This window comes from Archocentrus centrarchus, chromosome 14, assembly GCF_007364275.1.
Source record: "Archocentrus centrarchus isolate MPI-CPG fArcCen1 chromosome 14, fArcCen1, whole genome shotgun sequence".
In the NCBI taxonomy this organism is placed as follows: Eukaryota; Metazoa; Chordata; class Actinopteri; order Cichliformes; family Cichlidae; genus Archocentrus; species Archocentrus centrarchus.
In genome coordinates, this window is record NC_044359.1 from 3,785,082 (window position 1) to 3,805,335 (window position 20,254).

The 20,254-nt window shown below is 45.5% G+C and overlaps 1 protein-coding gene across 1 annotated transcript; it reads left to right on the plus strand.

The window, feature by feature from the left end:
• The first annotated feature begins 5,653 nt into the window (after positions 1-5,653).
• Positions 5,654-7,320, plus strand: foxi3a (forkhead box I3a). The gene is made up of 2 exons (XM_030746880.1): positions 5,654-6,170; positions 6,581-7,320. Exons 1-2 carry the CDS (start codon positions 5,654-5,656, stop codon positions 7,240-7,242), a joined length of 1,179 nt encoding a protein of 392 aa, XP_030602740.1. The 3' UTR covers positions 7,243-7,320.
• The last annotated feature ends 12,934 nt before the right edge of the window (positions 7,321-20,254 follow it).

Below are 20,254 nucleotides of genomic sequence, written 5' to 3' on the forward strand. Positions count from 1 at the left end.
GAGTCTGAAAGGACCAGGAAGCAGAACCAGAATCAGCAGGAAAACACAAAAACCTACATCCAGGCCTAGATGATTGTTAGATGCACCTGCTGGCACCAGGTGAGACCTGTCATGTAACGTGCTGTGTGGCAGGTTAGGACCCCAATATGCAGACTCCAGAGACACAATGTAGACAAAACAACAAACCCCCCTCAGCTTTATTGCTGGAAACCATGAAAAACAAAGCTGGATGGGGCCAACAGAAGCAAATTACAAAATCACCAGAAGTACGTAGAAACATGGAAGGAGAGCACACAGCGGAAGGACCAGGCGACATCAAACATCTAACAACCTGACAGGTAACAAAGGGAGACTGAGGCAAATCATACACACACACACAGGTAACGACACCTGGGAGGGAGACACAGGAAGCAAACTAGACACAAAGCACAAGGACCCAGAGCTACCAAAATAAAAGAGGAAGTAACAAAACACAATGACCAGGGCTAGGGCACATGAACAGGAGGATAAACAATAAGCACACAACGATCCACAACCAAAGAACACATGGGGACTCAAAAACCAGGAGCCTAACACAAGGAAAACAACACAACACATATAACAGAATATCAAAAACAAACACAAAGCGCTGAGCCCGAGGCCCAGGACCATGACAAGACCCACTTTTTCCATCAGAGCCACTTTAGTTCTTCATGGTTCACATTCATCAATCTACTGGAGACGTTCCTCACAGATTTTGGTTCCATGACAGCATCACAGCTGCTGCATCCATGATCTGAATCTCCTTTTCCACCACATCCCTGGGATCTGGCCTGAGATCTGTGACTGTGGAGGCCATCTGAGTGCAGTGAACAGTGACGTGGAGCTTTCTCCTGCTGGAAGCAGCTATCAGAGGATGGCACACTGAGGTCATAAAAGGATGGCCATGGTCAGCAACAGTATTCAGGTAGGCTGTGGGGTTTAAACGATGCTCAGCTGGTACCATCACACGAGCAGTAGCCCGAACCGCTGATCCAAAGCAGGACGGATTTATGCTTCATGCTGTTTACTCCAAATTTGAACCTGAAAATCCAGTCATCATTTCTCCTGTAACCACCAACAACCAATTAGTTGAGGTGGTTAATCAGTACAAGTACCTCAGCACACTGATAAACTCACATTTGAGCCACAGATTGATGCCGTGTGCAAGAAAACACATCAGAGACTATATTTTAATCGTAAGCTCTGCAATTTTAATGTTGACCATACTTTTATGAGAATGTTTTATCTTTGTTTTATAGAATATGTTTTAACTTTTTCTTTTATGTGTTGGTATGGGCTTTTAAATTTGAGGAACAGAAATCATCTCCAGGGAATTGGTAAGATTGCCGGGGTTTCCCTGAACAACCTGGGGGACGTGTCCTGGCTGGTTCCAGCCACCCTCTTCATGGCCACTTCAGGTTACTTCCCTCAGGCCGCAGATATGTTGTGCCACGGTCAGGGACCAATAGGTTCAAAAACTCTTTTGTTACTGTGGCAATAAGTTTATTAAATAACATGAGGTGATTTTTTTAAAAATGTATTCTTATATACGTGTGATTACAGTTGTGTTCTGTTGTTATTTTAATGTCACTGCTATCTGCAAAACTATTTGCCCCCCTGTGGATAATAAAGATTTCTTTGACTTTTGACCTTTGACTATCTGAATGTTGCAGCAGAAATCGGACCAGAACCTCCTGCCATAAGAACAGTTTCTTCCCCTCTGCTGTTGGACTCATGAACAATAACCCTAAGACTGTTACCACCACCCTCCACAAACACTGATGACCCTACGTTTATGCATCTGTCTGTTTGCACTGATCACTGCACTGTCATGTACATATTACTGGACTATAGTTTACATTCTTTTATCTTTTAATTATTCTCTGCACTGTATATTTTGTAATATTGTGTTATAGTTTTCTAATATCTCTGTATATTTGTAATTTGTATATTTGTAATATTGTCTTATAGTTTTTATACTTATTTGTTTTTATGTAAGCACAAAGTACCGCAGCAATTTCCTAATGCTGTGAACCTGTTCACCCATATGGCAATAAAACCTTCTGATTCTGTTTCTGATTCTGATTCTGATAGTAGGAAACATTTTTTAGTTTTGGTGAGTCTGTGTGAGCTGTGGCCTCAGTTTCCTGTTTTTAGCTGACCACAATGGCACAGTTTGCTCTTCTGCTGCTTGATGTGCATTCAGGGATGCTCTTCTGTGTACTTTGGCTATAACGAGTGGTTCTTTGAGTTACCTTCGTATCAACTTAAAGCAGTCCGACCGTTCTCAGCTGCACAAAATGCCTCGGTGCGGTTTCTCTGTGAACCCCAGAGATGCGGTGAGGGAAATCCCGGCAGATCAGCAGTTTCTCAGACCATGCCACCTTTACCTTTCTGCCTCAGTCTGATGCTCAATTTGAACTTCTGTAGGTCATCGTCACCATGTCTGCATGCCTAAATGCACTGAGTTACTGTTGTGTGATTGGCTGATTAATTATTTATCAATGAACAGTTGCACAGGTGTACCTAATAAAATGGCAGGTGAGTGACAAATCAAGATGAGATACTAGAAGCAAATTCCACGAACTCTGACTCAGAGCCGTTTCTGAAAATGATCTTTAATGTGGATTAGTGTGACAGTTACAGGTGCTCATGACTTTTCCCAGTTTCACTCCATAATCCCAGGAATCCGTTACAGTCCAGGTCTTGTTGTTTTGTCTAAGCCATCTCCTGGTGGAGATTACTGCTGCCACCACTAACTGCTGCACACACACACACACACACACACACACACACACACACACACACACACACACACACACACACACACACACACACACACACACACACACACTTGTTTGTGAGGACCCTCAGCCAGCACACAGTCCCCTGTCACGGCCTGTCGAGGATCAGACGGATGTTCTTCCAAGGCTTAAAACCCACACTGGTCCTCACAAAGACAGAAGCTTGTGGACACAGACAAACAGGTGTGTGTCACCTGTCTGCTTCCTATAGCAGGAGATAATCCGCTTCAGCCCTGCTCTCACTACTCTAAATACTAACTTGGGTTCAGATGAGGAAACTTCCTGAACAGGATGCAGGAGGCATCAACTGTATATTCCACTGGAACCCCAACAGTCCAACAGCACCTACAACAGCAACTTCTATACCGCCTTCAGCCCCAGCTCCAACACCAGCTCCAACACCAACACCAACCCCAGCCCCAACTCCAGTCACAGCTCCAAAACCATCCTCAGCTTCACCTTCACCTCCACCTCCACCTCCACCTCCATCCCCAGCTCCAACACCAGCTCCAGTCACAGCTCCAACACCATCCTCAGCTTCAGCTCCAACACCAGGTCCAGCTCCAGCTCCAGTTCCAGCCTCAGTTCCAGCAGCAGCTCCAGTCACAGCTGAGAGGGATCCTCCATCACACTGATGGATGAAGTCACAGAGAGCTGGATTTCTTCTCATGAATTCTTCTCCAGTGACTCCATCTGCCTCCAGATCATCTCCTGAACAAGACCATGGTGTAATCTGCAGACTCTTCTCCAAATGCTGTCTGAATGATTTTCACCATTTCTTGTTCTTCTCTGGTGAAACTGCTGGCCTGGACCACAGCCAGGAACACATGAGGCCCTGAAGCAGCAAAGATGGAGCTAGCAGTCTCTGCCACCTCCTCACCTCCTTCAGCTACTTGTAGATACAGTGGCTGAAGTGAAGTCTAGCAGACAGCTAGCAGCTACAGCCACCTGTGTTGCCATCCACCTGTCAGTCAGAGGCCACGCCCCTAATAATGCAAACTTTAAGCCTTACTCCAATTTAAACAGGTGAGTAATAAAATGTTATAAAGGGGTAAATTATCTACAGAGACCAAAGCAGTTTTTGTATCAGGCTGTAAACATGTTTATTTCTGCTGGAAAGTTTTAAGATGGGAGTCTATGGGGACTGATTCACTGTGGCACAGGGTTTGGCAGGAACATGACAGCCATGATTGCAGTTATTTTACAAAGATGCAATCAATGAAAGCTAAAAGGTTTTGTGCATCTGAATGTTGATTTCTGTAGAGCTCAGGCTGTGTGAAGTTCCTCCTTAACTCAGGAGTATACTGCTCCCCTCTCAGGTTTCTGTAAAGACGTGTGAGTAAAGCCACCTTAACACCTTTACAGTATCGAGTTAGAGTCACACTGATTATAATTCAGCAGCTGTGATGGAGAAAGCGAGCCCTCACTGAGAGCCTCACTGAAGCATTTACAGGAGAATTCAAGTTATTTTGATCAGGACTGCAGACGTGCCGACTGGAAGCATGTTGGGGGACGTTTGGAGAACAATGAGCTCGGGCAACACCTCAAACAGCAGCTGTTGAGATCCATTCAGGGTCTGCAAGCAGATAAGATACTGTGGGCTGGAGTCAGAGCACAGACCCAGTTTGGACTGGTTTTTGGATGGAGCTCAATAATCTGATGAAGGCCAAATGAACTACTCATTAGCCTTTATTATTATTATATATTTATTACATATTTAACCTCCACCACAGAGGTCATGTTTGAAGGTTTATCTAAAAGTTGTGGAGACATTCTGCATGAAAATGTTCCCATAAGTGATGAACGGGATGCGGAGATTTCTGTGACCACGGACCTTCATATCCTCGCAAAAACATCCAGCAAGAAAGAGGAAACACTGGAAGACACAATCTTGACATTTTTTAGATGAACAGAGGGAGTTTACAGCTCTGCTTGGTCTTTGATTCCTTTAAAAATTTGTCTGGAACTAAATTTCACTGACTGTAATCATTATGCCCAAGCTGCAGAGAAATGAATGTGAACAAACAAATTAAAAAAAAAAAATACAGTTTTTATGTTTTCCTGCTGATGTCCTGAAAATTTTTGATTAATTTCTTGCAAACTATTTCCAGAAGCTGTCTGAGCTGCCATGCATCAAAACTTCATCCAAATGTCTCCTGCAGGCACAAGTTTATATAAACCTCACACGTAGAGCTTCACTCTGCATCTGTGCCCATAAAGAAAATGTTGCTGGTGATTCGCCAAGAAAAAACATCAGAGGATGAACTGAGGTCTCAGGATACTTTTACATCTGCAGTCCAAACATGAAAAATGAGAAAGGCAACAAATTCTCACATCTGAGAAGCTGAAACCATCAAAACAGCTTCAGCTTAATTATCTGAGAATAAAACAAACATGAAATTCAGTATTAAAAAGGTCTGAAATGAAGCTGGAGAAACCATGAACACAGGGGAAATATTCTTCTCATTTATTATAGCTTTCTGGAATGATGAGCTGAAAAGTCCTCTGAGCTTCTCTGAGCTGAGGCGGGGGAGCTGTGGTGGTTTGTTTTCCTCTCCGTGGATCAGAGGATCTGAGTGGGTGATGCTCTCTAACGTCTGAAACTGTAAAAAGAGGCTCAGTTAGTTGTTTGTCAGCATTAAAACCTTGGGCTCTGATCTGCCCCGGGGCAGGAATTTAACCTGTTCTTATTCAAATCAGCCCCCTCCTCACTCTCATCCTCCAGCAGCCAATCGGCTGGTATGGAGGCGGGGCAGCAGGGTATAAGTATCTTAGGTGAGCGGCAGGTGTACAGAGCAGACAGGTGCAGGCAGACAGGAAGAAGCAGCATGGCGTCCTTTGTGCCCGAGCAGGGCCTGTCCCCCCCCCCTTGCAGACGCGCTCTCACCAAGCAGGAGCTCCCATCTCTGGGCCTCGATCCGACCAGCTTCAGCCTCTACAGCCCTCCGTCTCCACCTGAGTCCACCTGGCTCCAACCGTCCACCAACCACAGCTTCGCCCCCAGCCCGGAGCAGACCCCCTTCACCACAGGAAGTCCCCCAGGACTCCCGATGCCATTCAGAGACTTCCACCCGCATCTCTACGGGCTCCAGAGGAGCATGCCCTGGTTCTCCCAGGAGGAGATGCTGAGTTTGGTTCGCCCACCGTACTCTTACTCTGCCCTCATCGCCATGGCAATAAAGAGCGCGCCAGAGCAGCGGCTGACCCTCAGCCAGATCTACCAGTACGTCTCCGACAACTTCCCCTTCTACAGCCACAGCAAGGCCGGCTGGCAGAACTCCATCCGCCACAACCTGTCGCTCAACAACTGCTTCCAGAAAGTTCCCCGTGATGAGAACGACCCAGGTGAGGTGAACACACCTGAGCTTTAGGCCTTCTATGTTTTAGCTTTGATTCCAGCAAATGGTCAGTGACAGGAAGCTGGCTTTTGTTGTTGTTTTTTGGTCATGATGGCTTTTTTGTCCCAACCAAACTGCATTCATTTTTTGTGTAAAATAAGAAACAAAGCAAACACAGCCATATGGTTGTGTTTGCTGTGAGGCCAAAGATGGACTGTTACTCACTTCTTATCCAGAATAACAGAATAAATGAAAACAGAGTTTGTGTAGAGATGAATGGGCCTCCAGTTACAGATGGAGCCATGAAAGCCGCCTCTGTGCTGCTCCTGAATCATGTTTTTATGTCATGACCTGAGAGGATGAAGTGAAGCTGACCACTCTCTCTAACCTTCCTCCTCCTCTTCTTCCTCCCTGCAGGTAAAGGTAACTACTGGACTCTGGACCCAAACTGTGAGAAGATGTTTGATAATGGAAACTTTCGCCGCAGGAGGAAGAGGAAGAACGACTGTGAGACCACTGACAAAAAACTTTACCACTCTTCCTCGCCTGCCTCCTCCTCCTCATCGCCATCCTCCTCAGAGCCCAGCCCCAAAGTTCCCAGCATGCACTGCAGCAGTGGGTACACTGAGCTGCCTCCTTTCTCAGGCGCTGCGCCCAGCCTCAGCAGCTTCCTCTGCCACCTCCGGGACTCACGCTTCCTCTCTCCTCCTCCTCCTCACTCCTCTTCGCCTTACATGAAGTTACCTGAGCATGCCTCCCCACCTTCACCTCCCCAGGGGTACGTCTCGTCTTATTCACCAGGTGCTGTGGTGCCACAGTGGGACACCAGCAGTTCTACTCCACCCTTCTACACCTCATCACCTCCTCTCTTCCCCTCCTCCCAGTCAAATCCCAGAAACTTCTACCCTCTGCCCGACCCTCAGACCGGCTCACCTTCGCTCTACACTGAGCTGCAGACGGCGTCCTGCCCTCAGCCGGAGCTGCAGCAGCTCCAGCAGCCGCAGGCCCAGAGCGAGCCTCTGTTCTCGGTAGGCTTCAGTGACTCTCTGCCCCTGGACTCACTGGTCCTCCAGCACTGAAGCAGACTCACCTGTCCATGCTGAGGTCGCTGTAAAACTGTGTTGATATTTCTATTTATCTCTTTTCTTAAGCTTTTCCCTATTTTAAAATGAGTGATGAGTTTTTAAAAACACGTAAATATGAGTGAAATGTTTGGAATAAAAAAAGAACTTTTAAAAGTCAGTACTGTTCCTTCATTTTTCTGAATTTACCCATGAAATACACTTTTACATGCACACAAAAACAAAATGAAATATATACAAAGACAGAAAAATCAGGATAAACAGAAGTAAAATGAGATTCAAATATCTCGAGTCCAGCTAAAAATAATGACTTATAAACTAATGTAATGCATTAAATGATTATTATTTAATGTACTGCATTATTATTATAACTTACTGTGAGCCCAGAGCCTCAGCAGGACTTTAGCTGATTGATTTCTTCCTGGTTTTGAAATTTGGATGTTTGCTGTAACACTGAGCTTTAGCTACAGTAGCTCTCAGATTAGCATCTTTTGTGGCTTTAGCTGCTGTGTTTGGCCTTCTTTGGTTTCAGGATGTGGGCAGCTGCATCTGTATGACTTCTGCCATTTAGCATGTAGCTTTACAGTTAGCATCTTTGTTTTAGCAGTGAACTCTGTGACTTTATTCTCTATCAGCAGCTTTTCTGAAGTATTAAATCATTACTTAATTCTTACACCTGCCGCCTGAAACCTCACAGCTCTGCCAGCAGGACTCTCGCAAACCCTTGTGAGTGAGGCAGGGCTGAGTCTGTGGGTCTCTGTGTGGGTATTTGCACATGAACAACCATCAAATATGAAACTTGTTCCTGAGAGTGCAGCGCTGTGGTTTGTCAGTCTGCCGAGTCATGTGACCTGGTCTCTGTGCATTTAACTGTGTTTTCGGTGACTCAGCAGTTTTGGACAGCAGAGATGATGAAGCACATTACAGCTCACAGAGACGGCTGATGCTGTGTGTGAAAGGAGGCTTCATCTGATCTCAGGTCAGCTTTTAGAGCTCAGATATCAACAACGATGATCGGTGTGTTTCACAAACACTCAAAACGACCGCGATCTGTTTCAGTCCACACATCAGAACTTTCTCATCGTCTCCCACTGAGGTTTTCAGTGTCCTTTCAGTATGCTGTTATAATCACAGAGCCTGGAATCAGAATATGGATCGGGATCAGGATCAGGATCCTCTCCAGCAGTTTTCACAAAAAGAAGAGCGAAAAGAAGAGTGCATGTCCCACAGGGGCCAAAGAGGATCAGGATCAGGATCAAAAGAATAATTAAAAAACATGGATTTGTGTGTGTGTGTGTGAACAAACAACTTTTATTGTCACATACACATGTAGAGCAGGGGGCAGCTAGAAGGTGCCTGGGGAGAAACTGGGGGTTAAGGGGCTTCCACAAGGGCCCATAGTGGTGCACTGAGGCAGCTTTTCCACCGACGGGGTTCCGGTGCCGGTGCCAGTATCTGAACCGTTCAGCGGTTTTCCCAACACAAACGCACTCGGTGCTCGGCCGAAAAACGGGTTCAACTCCGCCCCCAAAACTAGCTGGTCTGGAACCAAGAACGAAAGGGTTAGGGTTAGGGTTAGGGTCGCAGAAGGGCGTGACTCTGCCGTCTCAACATCAACTTTTCTACCATATTACATGTGGATTACAGGAGAAAAGCGAAGCGATTTTCACGGCTGTGAATTAGGTTGGGCTCTAAGGCTGAACTTGCTGCTTTGTATCAGTTCATATCACAGATAAAAGGACACAAAGTGTGTACTTGTCGTCTTGCTCTAATCGCTGTCTGTGTTTCCCTCTGTGCTGCACACAGATGCTGCAGTAGTTTGGTTTGGACCCTAAAATGTGTTTGCAGCACAGAAAGTGGAGCGTGTTCTCCCACGTTTGTGTCCAGACGAGGACCCGCTCACACTCATATGTAAAGGAGCAGTTCACAAAGTGTGGTGGACACGTGGGCCCGTTCTTAAGCGTTTCGGTTCATTGAAATCAGCACCATTACTGGCACAAGCAGCGGCTCCTCTGCGGTGGGAAAGTAGCATGAGAGTAGAGACAGGCAGCACCTCAACGCCTCAATATTCCAGTGCCAGTCTGAGGCTCTGGGGCTTTTTGGTGGTGGTTCAGATTCCTGATGGTTTTCAATCCATCCAAGGGTAGAAATCCCATTTTTCCAGTACATGCCAATCCGGGGATTTGGAACAGCATCCTCACACAACATCCTCTCAGTCACAAACCCTTTTCCAGTTCCCCAAGGTGTATGAATGAGTTAATGTGCATGAAATGCAAAAATATAAATATAAGAGAAATACCTGCATTCACACATCAAAAAGTGTGCCTACATCAGAGAACACCAACCAACACCACAGGAGCTTCTCCTTTAGCTCAGTATCAGCTGGAGGATCTCCTGAACAAACTCTCCTGCTGCAGGTCAGCTACAGCAACAACAACTGTGTGAAGAAACGTTTTAGTCACTCAATTCAATCTAAGTAGACTTCAGAAAAGAGACCAAACTGGATGAAGTTTGCTGCAGTTCAGGATAAAACCAGCTGCTGATGTTTATCACTGAGAGTACACTGAGTGAGCTTTCATGTCAGCAGCGGGCTGAAGCTTCTGCTGGGCTCCTGTTAGCAGCTCAGTATGAAAGTCCAGCACGAGTCAAAAATGTCACAGATATTCAGCTTCAGATGATTTCTGTGGACTGAATGATGTCATTGCAAACATGTTTATTTGAACAAAAGGACGAATGCCTCATTTAGCCCTCCCAACACACCTCTGCTGATCTTATCTGTGCTAAAACTTTCAGCAGAAGGAGTCTCTCTTTTCTGCCCATGCAGATGTTGAGATTCCTGACCTGTGGTATCGACCGTCCTCGTCCTCGGCTCTGAGCTCAGCTGCTGGTACTGCCCCAGTCGTTCTGGTGATTGACCTTTGAACTGGCTGAAATGAGGAGTTTATTCTAACAGTGCTGTATGAAGAAAAGGGGAGTTTGAGCTGCTCTGATCCACACTGACAGAAGAAGCTGAACTGAAGGCAGTCTGCAGACAGACAGGTCTTTAACTCTGGTGGATTTCACCTGCCTGCAGCCTGAGGGGCCCTCAGGATTTACTCCCTTATTTTAAAACTTTACATTTTTGTCTGATGGAGGTTTATTGTATGAAATGTGAATGTACTGATAACTGATGTTATATTCCCACAGATGAAGCTGGCAGTAGTTACACCGGCTCTCTGTGGGTCTGATACTGATGATGCACTCGCTCCTGTGGTGCAGATCCTTTAAACGGGCCATGCAGCCTCAGATCTGCTCCTTACAGGATGTCGTGTGTTTAGACAGCAAAGCTTGTCGTCTCTGTTGGAGTCACGTTGTGTTCAGGGTGCGTTTGATTCGATCTGTAAGTGTGCCGCTTGTTTACACTTCACACATCCTCAGACACACACAGACAGGGCAGCATCAGGATCTGATAGCTTTCATCAAACTCTTATTGACACAACAGGAGGTGGAGGGTGCAGCGTGTGCCGTCTGTTTACCACCACATGCCTCATCAGTGCTGCGTGTGGGGGCAAAACACCCCCCCAGCAATCCCCATTAACTAACAGCATTTGCATCAGAGAGCAGGAGGGTGGTGGTGTTGGCAGGATCATGTAAGCCCCGAGCTAATCAGACAGACCCTCCTCCATGATCACTCTGAGCCTCAGTAATAAGTCTGTGTGTGTGTGTGTGTGTGTGTGTGTGTGTGTGTGTGTGTGTGTGTGTGTTGGGAGGTTAAAGGTCAGGTGGAGGGCAGGTGAGCAGATGAGTTGTGTAAACTTTTTTCATTTAGTTTCAGTTTGTTATAAAAATGTTGGATATAAGAGCAGCTGAAAAAGAATTAAAAACACTGGAATATTAATCTACGGTGTGAACGGCTCCTGATGAAGGCTCTTCCTCTCAGTACCATCACACTGACTCTGAACTTCAGGCCGAACCCAAAGCTCCAGCTGAGACTCGCAGGACGCTGATCTGCCGGCTCAGGTCCTCCTCAGAAAGGTTTCTGACGCTAATCTGAGAAACAGCCCGATCACTCTTCTGAGGGAAGAACAGGATCCCGATATCCTGGAAAACAAAGATGGACGTGCCTCCGTCAGCTCTGATGATGTCACACTTTATTATCAGCCTGTAATGCTGCTGCCATCAGTCCGCTCAGCATTTCCACCACAGACTGTATATCATAGATGGACATCAGCCCTAAAGCTGCTGCCACATTGTTTCACTGCAACCACAAGTGACCAGAAATGCTAATCAGTGCTGACTAAAATCCATGAAACATGACATATTTATTGGTTTTTAATTAAGTTTAAGAGTTTTGCTTTTATTATTTTTACCTCAAAATTAAAACTCGCTGCATGAACGCAGGCTTATCTGACGATTCATCGCGTTTGTGTTTTTCATGTTTTGTTTCAGTCGAATTCTCCGCTGAATATTTTTGGTTTCACGCCTCTCTGAGTGTAAATGTTCCCTCTGAGTGAATGAATAAATTAATCACCTGTGCAGGTGTGCAGACACTTATTGTTTTTAGCAGAGTCACCACCATGAGCCTGATTACATCTCCCCGAGTGTTCGAGTCTCAGCGCGCCTCCTCCAGTCAAGACGTCCTCATAAGAACTTTATAAACCAGTCATTTCACTTCCTGCTTTTATTCGCACTAATAAACGTATAAAAACCCAACATTTATGTGAAGCAGACTCTTCTGATGGGCCGTAACTGCTGTGAAACATCAGCTGACGGCTGCAGATTTAATGTGAGCAGCCTCAGGAGTACATGTGATCTCTGTGAGGCTCCTTCAGACCACAAAAACGCCTCTTGGTTCTTTATCCTGAACTTTATTTTGCAGTATGGAAAGTACAAGCTGCAGAAAGTCAACCTCTATAACAGGATTATATTATTAATCACTCATCCTGCACGTCTAATTATCACTGATTGTGTCAATAAATCAAACTGTGTGTTATGTTAGGATGCAAAGCCAAGGTGCGTGCTTCATCATGCCATCATCTTTGTTTCCTGTATTTGCTCTCTGCTGTGGAGAGAAAACCCGAAACAGCAGCAAACCGCTCTCATCGCTGCACGCCGAGCTTCTGAACACGTCCTGATCTCTGCACAGATCAATGCATCACAACACTGACATGTTATTTTATCAAACCAACGTATGTGAGTGAACCCGGCTCTGCTGTGTACGGTGCAGTTTGTCTTTAATCAAACACGAAGTGCAAACACACACACACTACAGGCAGTGCAATGAGATGTGTCAGCACAGAGCCTCAGAGGCGCGATGCTCAAGGGCACGTCCGCACGCAGGGCTGACAGAGGAGCTGGCAGAGCTGGAGCGTGTACGATCGACCCCGTAACCGCCACGCTGACGTCTGGCTGCCTCATATTTGCATAACGTCACACACAGACGGAGTCTGAGAGATGAGCCTGCAGCAGAAAGCCGGAGTAAGGAAAGAGTTTAAGAGGGGAGCTAAGAGCCAGCAGAGCAAACAACCACTTCATGCTGTTATTTTATCAGTGTGTAAAAATCCGTTTCTCTTTGATTTCCTGTTTGCACACATGACTCACGCTGACCTCACTGACTCTCGTCCAAACTAACTCTAATCTTAGCTCAAACTTAGCTCAACTCCATGAAGTAATAATGTTTATAACTGTGTGCAGTACCTGCCAAACTGCTGCTACTCATATCCAACACATATCTACACCCATATCACACATATACATCCATACTCATATTCTTGATAAGTGTGTTTACTTACTGTCATATTTATTCATAGTTGTGTAAATATAACTTAAACAGGTGTGTACAAAGTGTTTTATTTATCTTATTCTATTTCTATATAGTTTTATACTTATATTGCTGCACAGTGACCTGTAATCTCATTATACGTGACATAAGGACAATAAAGCTATCCTATTCTACCTATGCCAGCTTCTGCCTGAGGACTTTCTGTCCCCTGAGGAGCGCCGTCCTCACAGCGTGACTGCCGAAACAGTTAAAGGTGAGCTGGCGGTCGGCTCGTCATGCTGGTATCGTGACAGCTTTCTGAAGACGACCCCTATGTTTCATTTCATGTCCGTTAAAGTGAAACCACATCAGATCCAGTCCAACCTCCGACACTCATCAGGGCGACTCACCTGGAGGCTTTTCTACTCTACTGAGAGCTTTCAGAGAAATGTTTGTTTCAGAATCAGAAACTCATCTCATAAAACCGTTTGATCGACTCCTCAAAGTAATTAGACGCTCCTGAATGATCACTTGGAGTCAAACTATTTGAACTTTGACCACTAGAACCACTTTTGTCCCACTTCTGTTACCTAGAACCACTTCAATCTTTTAATATTATTTCTGATGTTATGGCATTTTCAGCATACGGACATCCCAAAGGCCATTTGGGAAAAAAAAAAACAAAAAAACCCACTAAACCAGTGAATCCTGCAAGAGCCCAAAATAGACAATAAAACCTCTTTTTCCCACTTCTGCTCCATTAACCCCTGAAGGACATCTGAATCTCCTTGACAAACCATTTGGAACCAAGTCTCTGAACACTGGAACATGTGGAAACTCCAGAAACACTTTTGTCCCACTTGTGTTACCTAGAACATCTTTCAGTTCCAATAAAATGTCTCGATTGACCTTCAAGGGCAGGGATCCTCAACTCCAGGCCTCGAGGGCCGGTGTCCTGCAACTTTTAGATGTGTCTCTGCTTCAACACACCTGAGTCAAATATAGAAGTCATTAGCAGGACTCTGGAGAACTTGACTGCACACTGAGGAGGTAAGTCAGCCATTTGATTCAGGTGTGTTGGATCAGGGACACGTCTAAAACCTGCAGGACACCAGCCCTCGAGGCCTGGATGTGAGGACCCCTGTTCAAGGGCATCAAAGACCATTTGGAAACCTTTGAGTACCCTAAATGACCACTAGAACCATTTTTTACCTACTCGTGTTCCCTAGAACCTCTTCAGCAACCCATAAAAGGTGCATGCCGACTATATATTTATATTCGGCATGCACCTCTTCAGGATCCACAGAATATTGCCCTGGATGAATTAAACATTTCTAAACTGATTAAATCTCTTAGTATTCACCAGGTCTCCAATAATCTCCTTACAGGTCAGGTAAGGCCTGGACTGCATTTTAGCCACATGCTGTTGGTATCATTAAACAAACAATTAGAAGACTTTTTTCTTCTGTTCTTCTATAAGATCTCCATTTAGGAATGCCAAAGAAGTGAAGTATTAAAGGGAAGATTGAAACTTAACTGCAGCCCTACCACTAACCCTAATTAGAAACACTTAACCGAGTTTTGGGTAACTGAAAAGTGTCGTGCGGGAGCCATGACATGCCAAAACAGTGGGTCTCTAAAACCCTGTGAAGGACTTGTTAGTCATTCAGTGACCCTGAAATTACAGAAACATGTGAAACTGAAAAATGAGCGCCTTAAAAAAAAAACACCACATCCCATCCTGCGTTACTGCCGTGGATCCGAGCGCTGGAAAGTTTCTCTCGCCTCAGGCTCGGCGCTGACAGGAGTTTATAAACACCCCAGAGGAGACACCAGGACGAGACTGAACAGGTCTGCAGGACGGACCGAGGAGGAGGAGGAGGACTGTGTCAGCAGAAATCTGTTAGAAGATCCTGAGGCTGCTCTTACAGCTGCTCCAACTGCTCTCACTCACTTTCCCTGAGAGAGCCCCCATCCACAGGGTCACAGTTCAGGTTCAAACATCTGAGGTGCTTTAAGGGCAACATTAAGCCCAGGCAGAGGTTTGTAAGCCTGAAACCACACACACAACTCCTGGATGCCCACCAGGTTTTTAAAGTCACAGAGATCTGGGATCATCTCAGTGTGACCTCACACAGTCAGCTTGCTCAGCTGCCTACACTCACTGCCCCAGCAGCAGGGAAGCGAGTGGAGACAGCACGCTGATCAGGAAGGCTGGTTCAGTTCTGGGAGTGGATCTGGAGACTCTGCTGCAGGTGTCTCCGTGCACTCCTCCCTGATTGGTCACCACAGCAAACACAGGAGATCCTTTAAACCTGCAGCTAACAGAGTGGCTCGGTCCTCCTGCTCTGTGGAACATTTAAACACATTATTGTGTCTCACACAGACACAGCTGTTCTGTACCGGACAGAGGTACGGGCATGGTAGGTGTTCTGGGTTTGAATCGACCAGCCGGGCTTTCTGTGTGTAGTTTTGCATGTTGTAACACTCTCTGCCTCACAGATGAGATAACACACACACACACTGATATTTATATTTACTGCTGTTCTCACCGTGTGACCTGCGGATCCTCAGTTTAAGCTGCCATTAACTGAATAATCAACCTGAGCTGCTGTTTAACTTTTAGCCAGTTTGTAATCGTGTCTGTAAAGGTATGTCAGCAAATTTAGCTGAGCTGACTTTCGGTGACCTTCCTGGTACCCGGGGCCATCCAGGGCAGTGATGTTGAGTTTGCGATTTGAAGTGAAGTGAGAGAAAAGGCTCTCAGACAGCATTACAGTAACACCTTATTGCCCTGGTGTCATGAACTGCTGTGGCAGACTCCAGAGAAAAACACAAAAAAACTCTCAACTTTATTGCTGCCAAACACATGAAAAACAGGAACTCACTCGTGGAAGGAGATGGGCACAGCAGGAACACAATGATGACATCACAACAGAGAGAAATGCAGACAGTATATACACAGGTATCAGGTGTACGAGGGACAACAGGAGACAGACGGAGAGAACAGGTGGACAGAATCATACTAATGAGACTGGGGGAAGCAAAACTAAACACACTGCACAAGAAACAGGATACTACCAAAATAAAACAGGAAACAACATGAACAAGGCACCGGGGAATCAGAAATCAATATGTAAACAACCCTAACTAACAGAACAGGAAACTATGATAACAGAACCAAACATGAGCAGAGATCACATCATAAATGTTTGTCACAGAAAAACTTTAAGTGAAGCTGAAGGTTAAAGGTCAGATTTCTGGACACGGGGAATATAAATATTCCCCAGTGTCCAGTGGCCTAATGGCTAAAGCACTAGCCTCCTAAGCTGGGGATTGTGGGTTCGAGTCCCATCTGGGGTGGTTTCCAGTAGAGTGGCGCAGCGGAAGCGTACTGGGCCCATAACCCAGAGGTCGATGAATCGAAACCATCCTCTGCTAGGTCTTTTAGGGGAGTGGTGGCCTAGGGAAGAAGAAGAGGGTTCATCACTGAGAGGACCCTGGTTCAAATCCTCGGGCTGGCATCACTGTGGGTCCCTGAGAAAGCCCACCCCCCTTGGCTGCCCCCTGCTCCATGCTGTGCTGTGTGTACTACATACTCCATGTGTGTGATGGGTTAAATGCAGAGAATGAATCTCACTGCATGTAAATGTATGTGACAAATAAAGCTCTTTCTTCTTCTATTCTGTTTACTCTGTGCTGGTTTCCTTCTGATTCCTTCTGATTTTCCTTCAGCCAGGTCTCCTATGAAAAAGAGATTTTTATCGGCAGAGACTTCCTGGAAAAATAAAAGCATCAGAATGACTTAAAAACATACAAACCTCCTCTGAGGTTTTCACTAAATTACATCATTTTTAAGCAACGTGAACTCATAAAGTCAGAAAATAATTCACTGAATAAACAAACAAAAAAAGTGATATATATGTATATATAAAACTATTTATAGCACTAAATAATTACCTTTTTACTTAAAAACTTTAATGGATGTTTAATAAAATATTTTTAGTTAATTAAATATTTAGCCAAACAGCATTCAGTGTATAGACATGTTTATGTGTGTGCAGGTGATGATCAGAGGATAAAATTACTGTTTTCCAGCTGAGTTCTTGTGAGCCGCTGCTGCCCCCGTGTGGCTGCACCGCGGACCTGCAGCAGGCCCAAACATGTTTCCAGAGGAGCAACCTGGTGGGATCAGATGGACTGAAACCTAATGTCCCAGAGGTGTTCTATTGGATTTAGGTCAGGTGAGCGTGCTGGTATCAGTTCCTTCATCCTCCAGGACCTGCCTGAATACTCTCACCAGGAGGAACCAGTGTAGGGTCTGAGAGTGGGTCTAAGGGTTTCATCCTGATACCTGATGGCCTGTAGAGGGCTGTGTGGCTCTGCCTCCCCAAACCATCACTGACCCACCACCAATCCGGTCATACTGAACGACGTTACAGGCAGCAGAACGTTCTCCGTGGCTTCTCCAGACCCTTTCATGATTGTCACACGTGCTCAGGGTGAACCTGCTCTCATCTCTGAAAAGCACAGGGCACCAGTGGTGGACCTGCCACTTCTGGTATTCTATGGCAAATGCCAATCAGCCCCCACAGTGCTGGGCAGTGAACACAGCGCCCACTACAAGTAGTCGGGCCCTCAGGCCACCCTCATGAAGTCTGTGTCTGATTGTTTGGTCAGAGACATTCACACCAGTGGCTGCTGGAGGTCATTTTGTAGCTCTTCAGTGCTCATCCTGTTCCTCCTTGCACAGAGGAGCAGATCCCAGTCCTGCTGATGGGTTAAGGACCTTCTACGGCCCTGTCCTGCTCTCCAAGAATAACTGCCGGTCTCCTGGAATCTCCTCCATGTATTGAGACTGTGCTGGAAGACACAACAAACCTTCTGACAATGGCACGTATTGATGTGTTATGCTGGAAGAATTGTGGAACTACCTGTGCAGACTTTGTAGGGTCCAGGTATGGCCTCATGCTACAGCAGTGACATTGACCGTAGCCAAATGGAAAACTAGTGAAAAACAGCCAGAAAAGATGAGGAGGGAAAATGTGAGTCCTCCACCTGTGAAACCATTCCATCGTTCTTCCAAACAGGAAGAAAATCCAGTGAAAAAAACAAATGAAAATCTGTCAAATGAAGCGTAGAGCTCCCCCCTGTGGTGACCAGGGAGCTGCTCAAAAAAGCTTCTTGTATCAGCGATATTAAAAACATTTTATTGCATATTTATTTGTATATTTAATTAATGATGCTATTAATCCATCTGATGCTGTCATTGAAGAATTTCTTACCAAAACTAAATGATGAGCAGGCTGCAGCTCTGGATTCAACTCTCAATGTCTGAATTCCATGAAGCTGTACAGCACCCCCCAAATAATAAAGCCCCAGGTCCAGAGGGTTTTCCAGCAGAGTTTCATAAAGAACTCTGGTCTGAGTTAGTACTCACTTTGTTCAAAATAGTGACTCAAATTCAGAACAATCACATGCTATCTACAAAAATAAGCATCTAACCAAACTAGCTCCAACACAGAAGCAGCTTCAACATCAGGATGCAGCTGGATTTGACCTTTGACTCCTTCAAAGAGTTTGTTTTTGTCAAACACCACATGTAGCTGTTGTTAATCTGCTGCACTGATGCTGAACCTTATTGGGAGTTTATTGAGTTTTGGAGTTCATGTTTTTCTTTGTTTCTCCCTGCTGATGTTCATGTGTGTCCTTAATATTACACACATTTAGCACGTAGTGCTGCTGTCTGTGAACAGTTGGTTGTTGAATATATTTCTTCAAGTGGTGTCTTCTGTTGAGTTTTTATTACACACACTAGTCACTCTTGATTCTTACACCTGACAAAGTGTGAAAATACTAAAACTAATGAAACTAAACTAAAACTAAGCGTTAAACCAAAATTAAAAGCACTCTGAAAACTAACTAAAACAAACTGAATTAGAGAAAAAAAATGAAAAACTAACTAAAACTAAACCATAATGTAAAAACTATTATAACCCCCAACTTCCCCCAGAGTGGATTTTAGGAGATGTTAGGGAATTAGTTATGGAGGCAAATATATCACACATAGTTCTTACTGTCTTATGCATCGCTAAGAAAACTATCCTCATGAACTGGAAGTCAAAAAATAAACTGTGTATTACTCAATATAGATTATTAGATATTATTTTCGCTTATTATATTACATTTCACTTTCCCCTCCAATTAAGAGGAGTTAGCGAAATGTCAAAAAAATAACTTAAAGGGCCAAATTGTCTTATATTGTTGACATCAGAGTTTGAAACCCTGGTTTAGAGAGAATGTCTGCTTCTTCTAAAACCCAACTGGATGAATTTGACTGTCTGGTTCCCACTGATCAGCTCCATTATTTAATGGGGGTGGTTGGCTGTGGGCTCTGCCCCTGCTGTGCTTTGTAGGCAGCCGGGGATGGACTCCTGGTGCCTGTGTACATATCCGTGGTCACGCGGTGCCTGGGGTGACGTGTGCTGGTCCATGGCCAGGGGGCTGGTCTTCTCTGTGGGGCTCAGGCTGTGGGGTCTGCACCCCGGTGCCTGGGGTCACCCGGTTCCTGGTGGGGGTCCCTCCCTGGCCTGGAGTGGTCTTTGCTGTCCTGGGCACACCACCGGGTGGGGTGGGCTGGCCCAGCCTATGCTTTGGGGGCTCTGGGGTGCCTGCAGTGTGTGTGTGTGTGTGTGTGTGTGTGCGTGGGTGGGCGGGCATCTCGGGGTGGACGGAGCACCATGTTTCCAAGTCAGGCCAGTTTGTCTTGTCTCTTGTTTGTGTCTAATGTTGAGTGAATGCATGTCTGGTGTTAAGCAGGTGACCCCCTGCAGTGGTGGTGGGGTGCCGATCTCAGATGCTGCATTGCAACCATTATGAACCCCCCCCCGGGTGTGGGTGCCTTGGAGTTCCAGAGCGGATGTTCTGTTGTTTTCCTGGGTCTTTCTCTATCTGCCGCTGGCTTCTGGTGGGCAGAGCTGCAGCTTTCCACCCTCATTAAGTACATTTTATGACATGAACGCAGACATTCACGCTTACTCACACAAACACAACAAACTTGGTTTGTGTGGCCATGCTTTGTTGGTGTTGGTTTTCCTTCTTTTCTGGTGCAGCAGCTGATGAACCATTATGGTTCATTTATTTGTCACTCACTTGTCACTCACTTTGACACTCTCCCAGAATTCATAGCGACGCTCCATCAGATGTTGGTGAGAACAGACCATCAACATGAGTTTAAAATGAAAGCAGCAGGACAGGAAGTGCAGACAC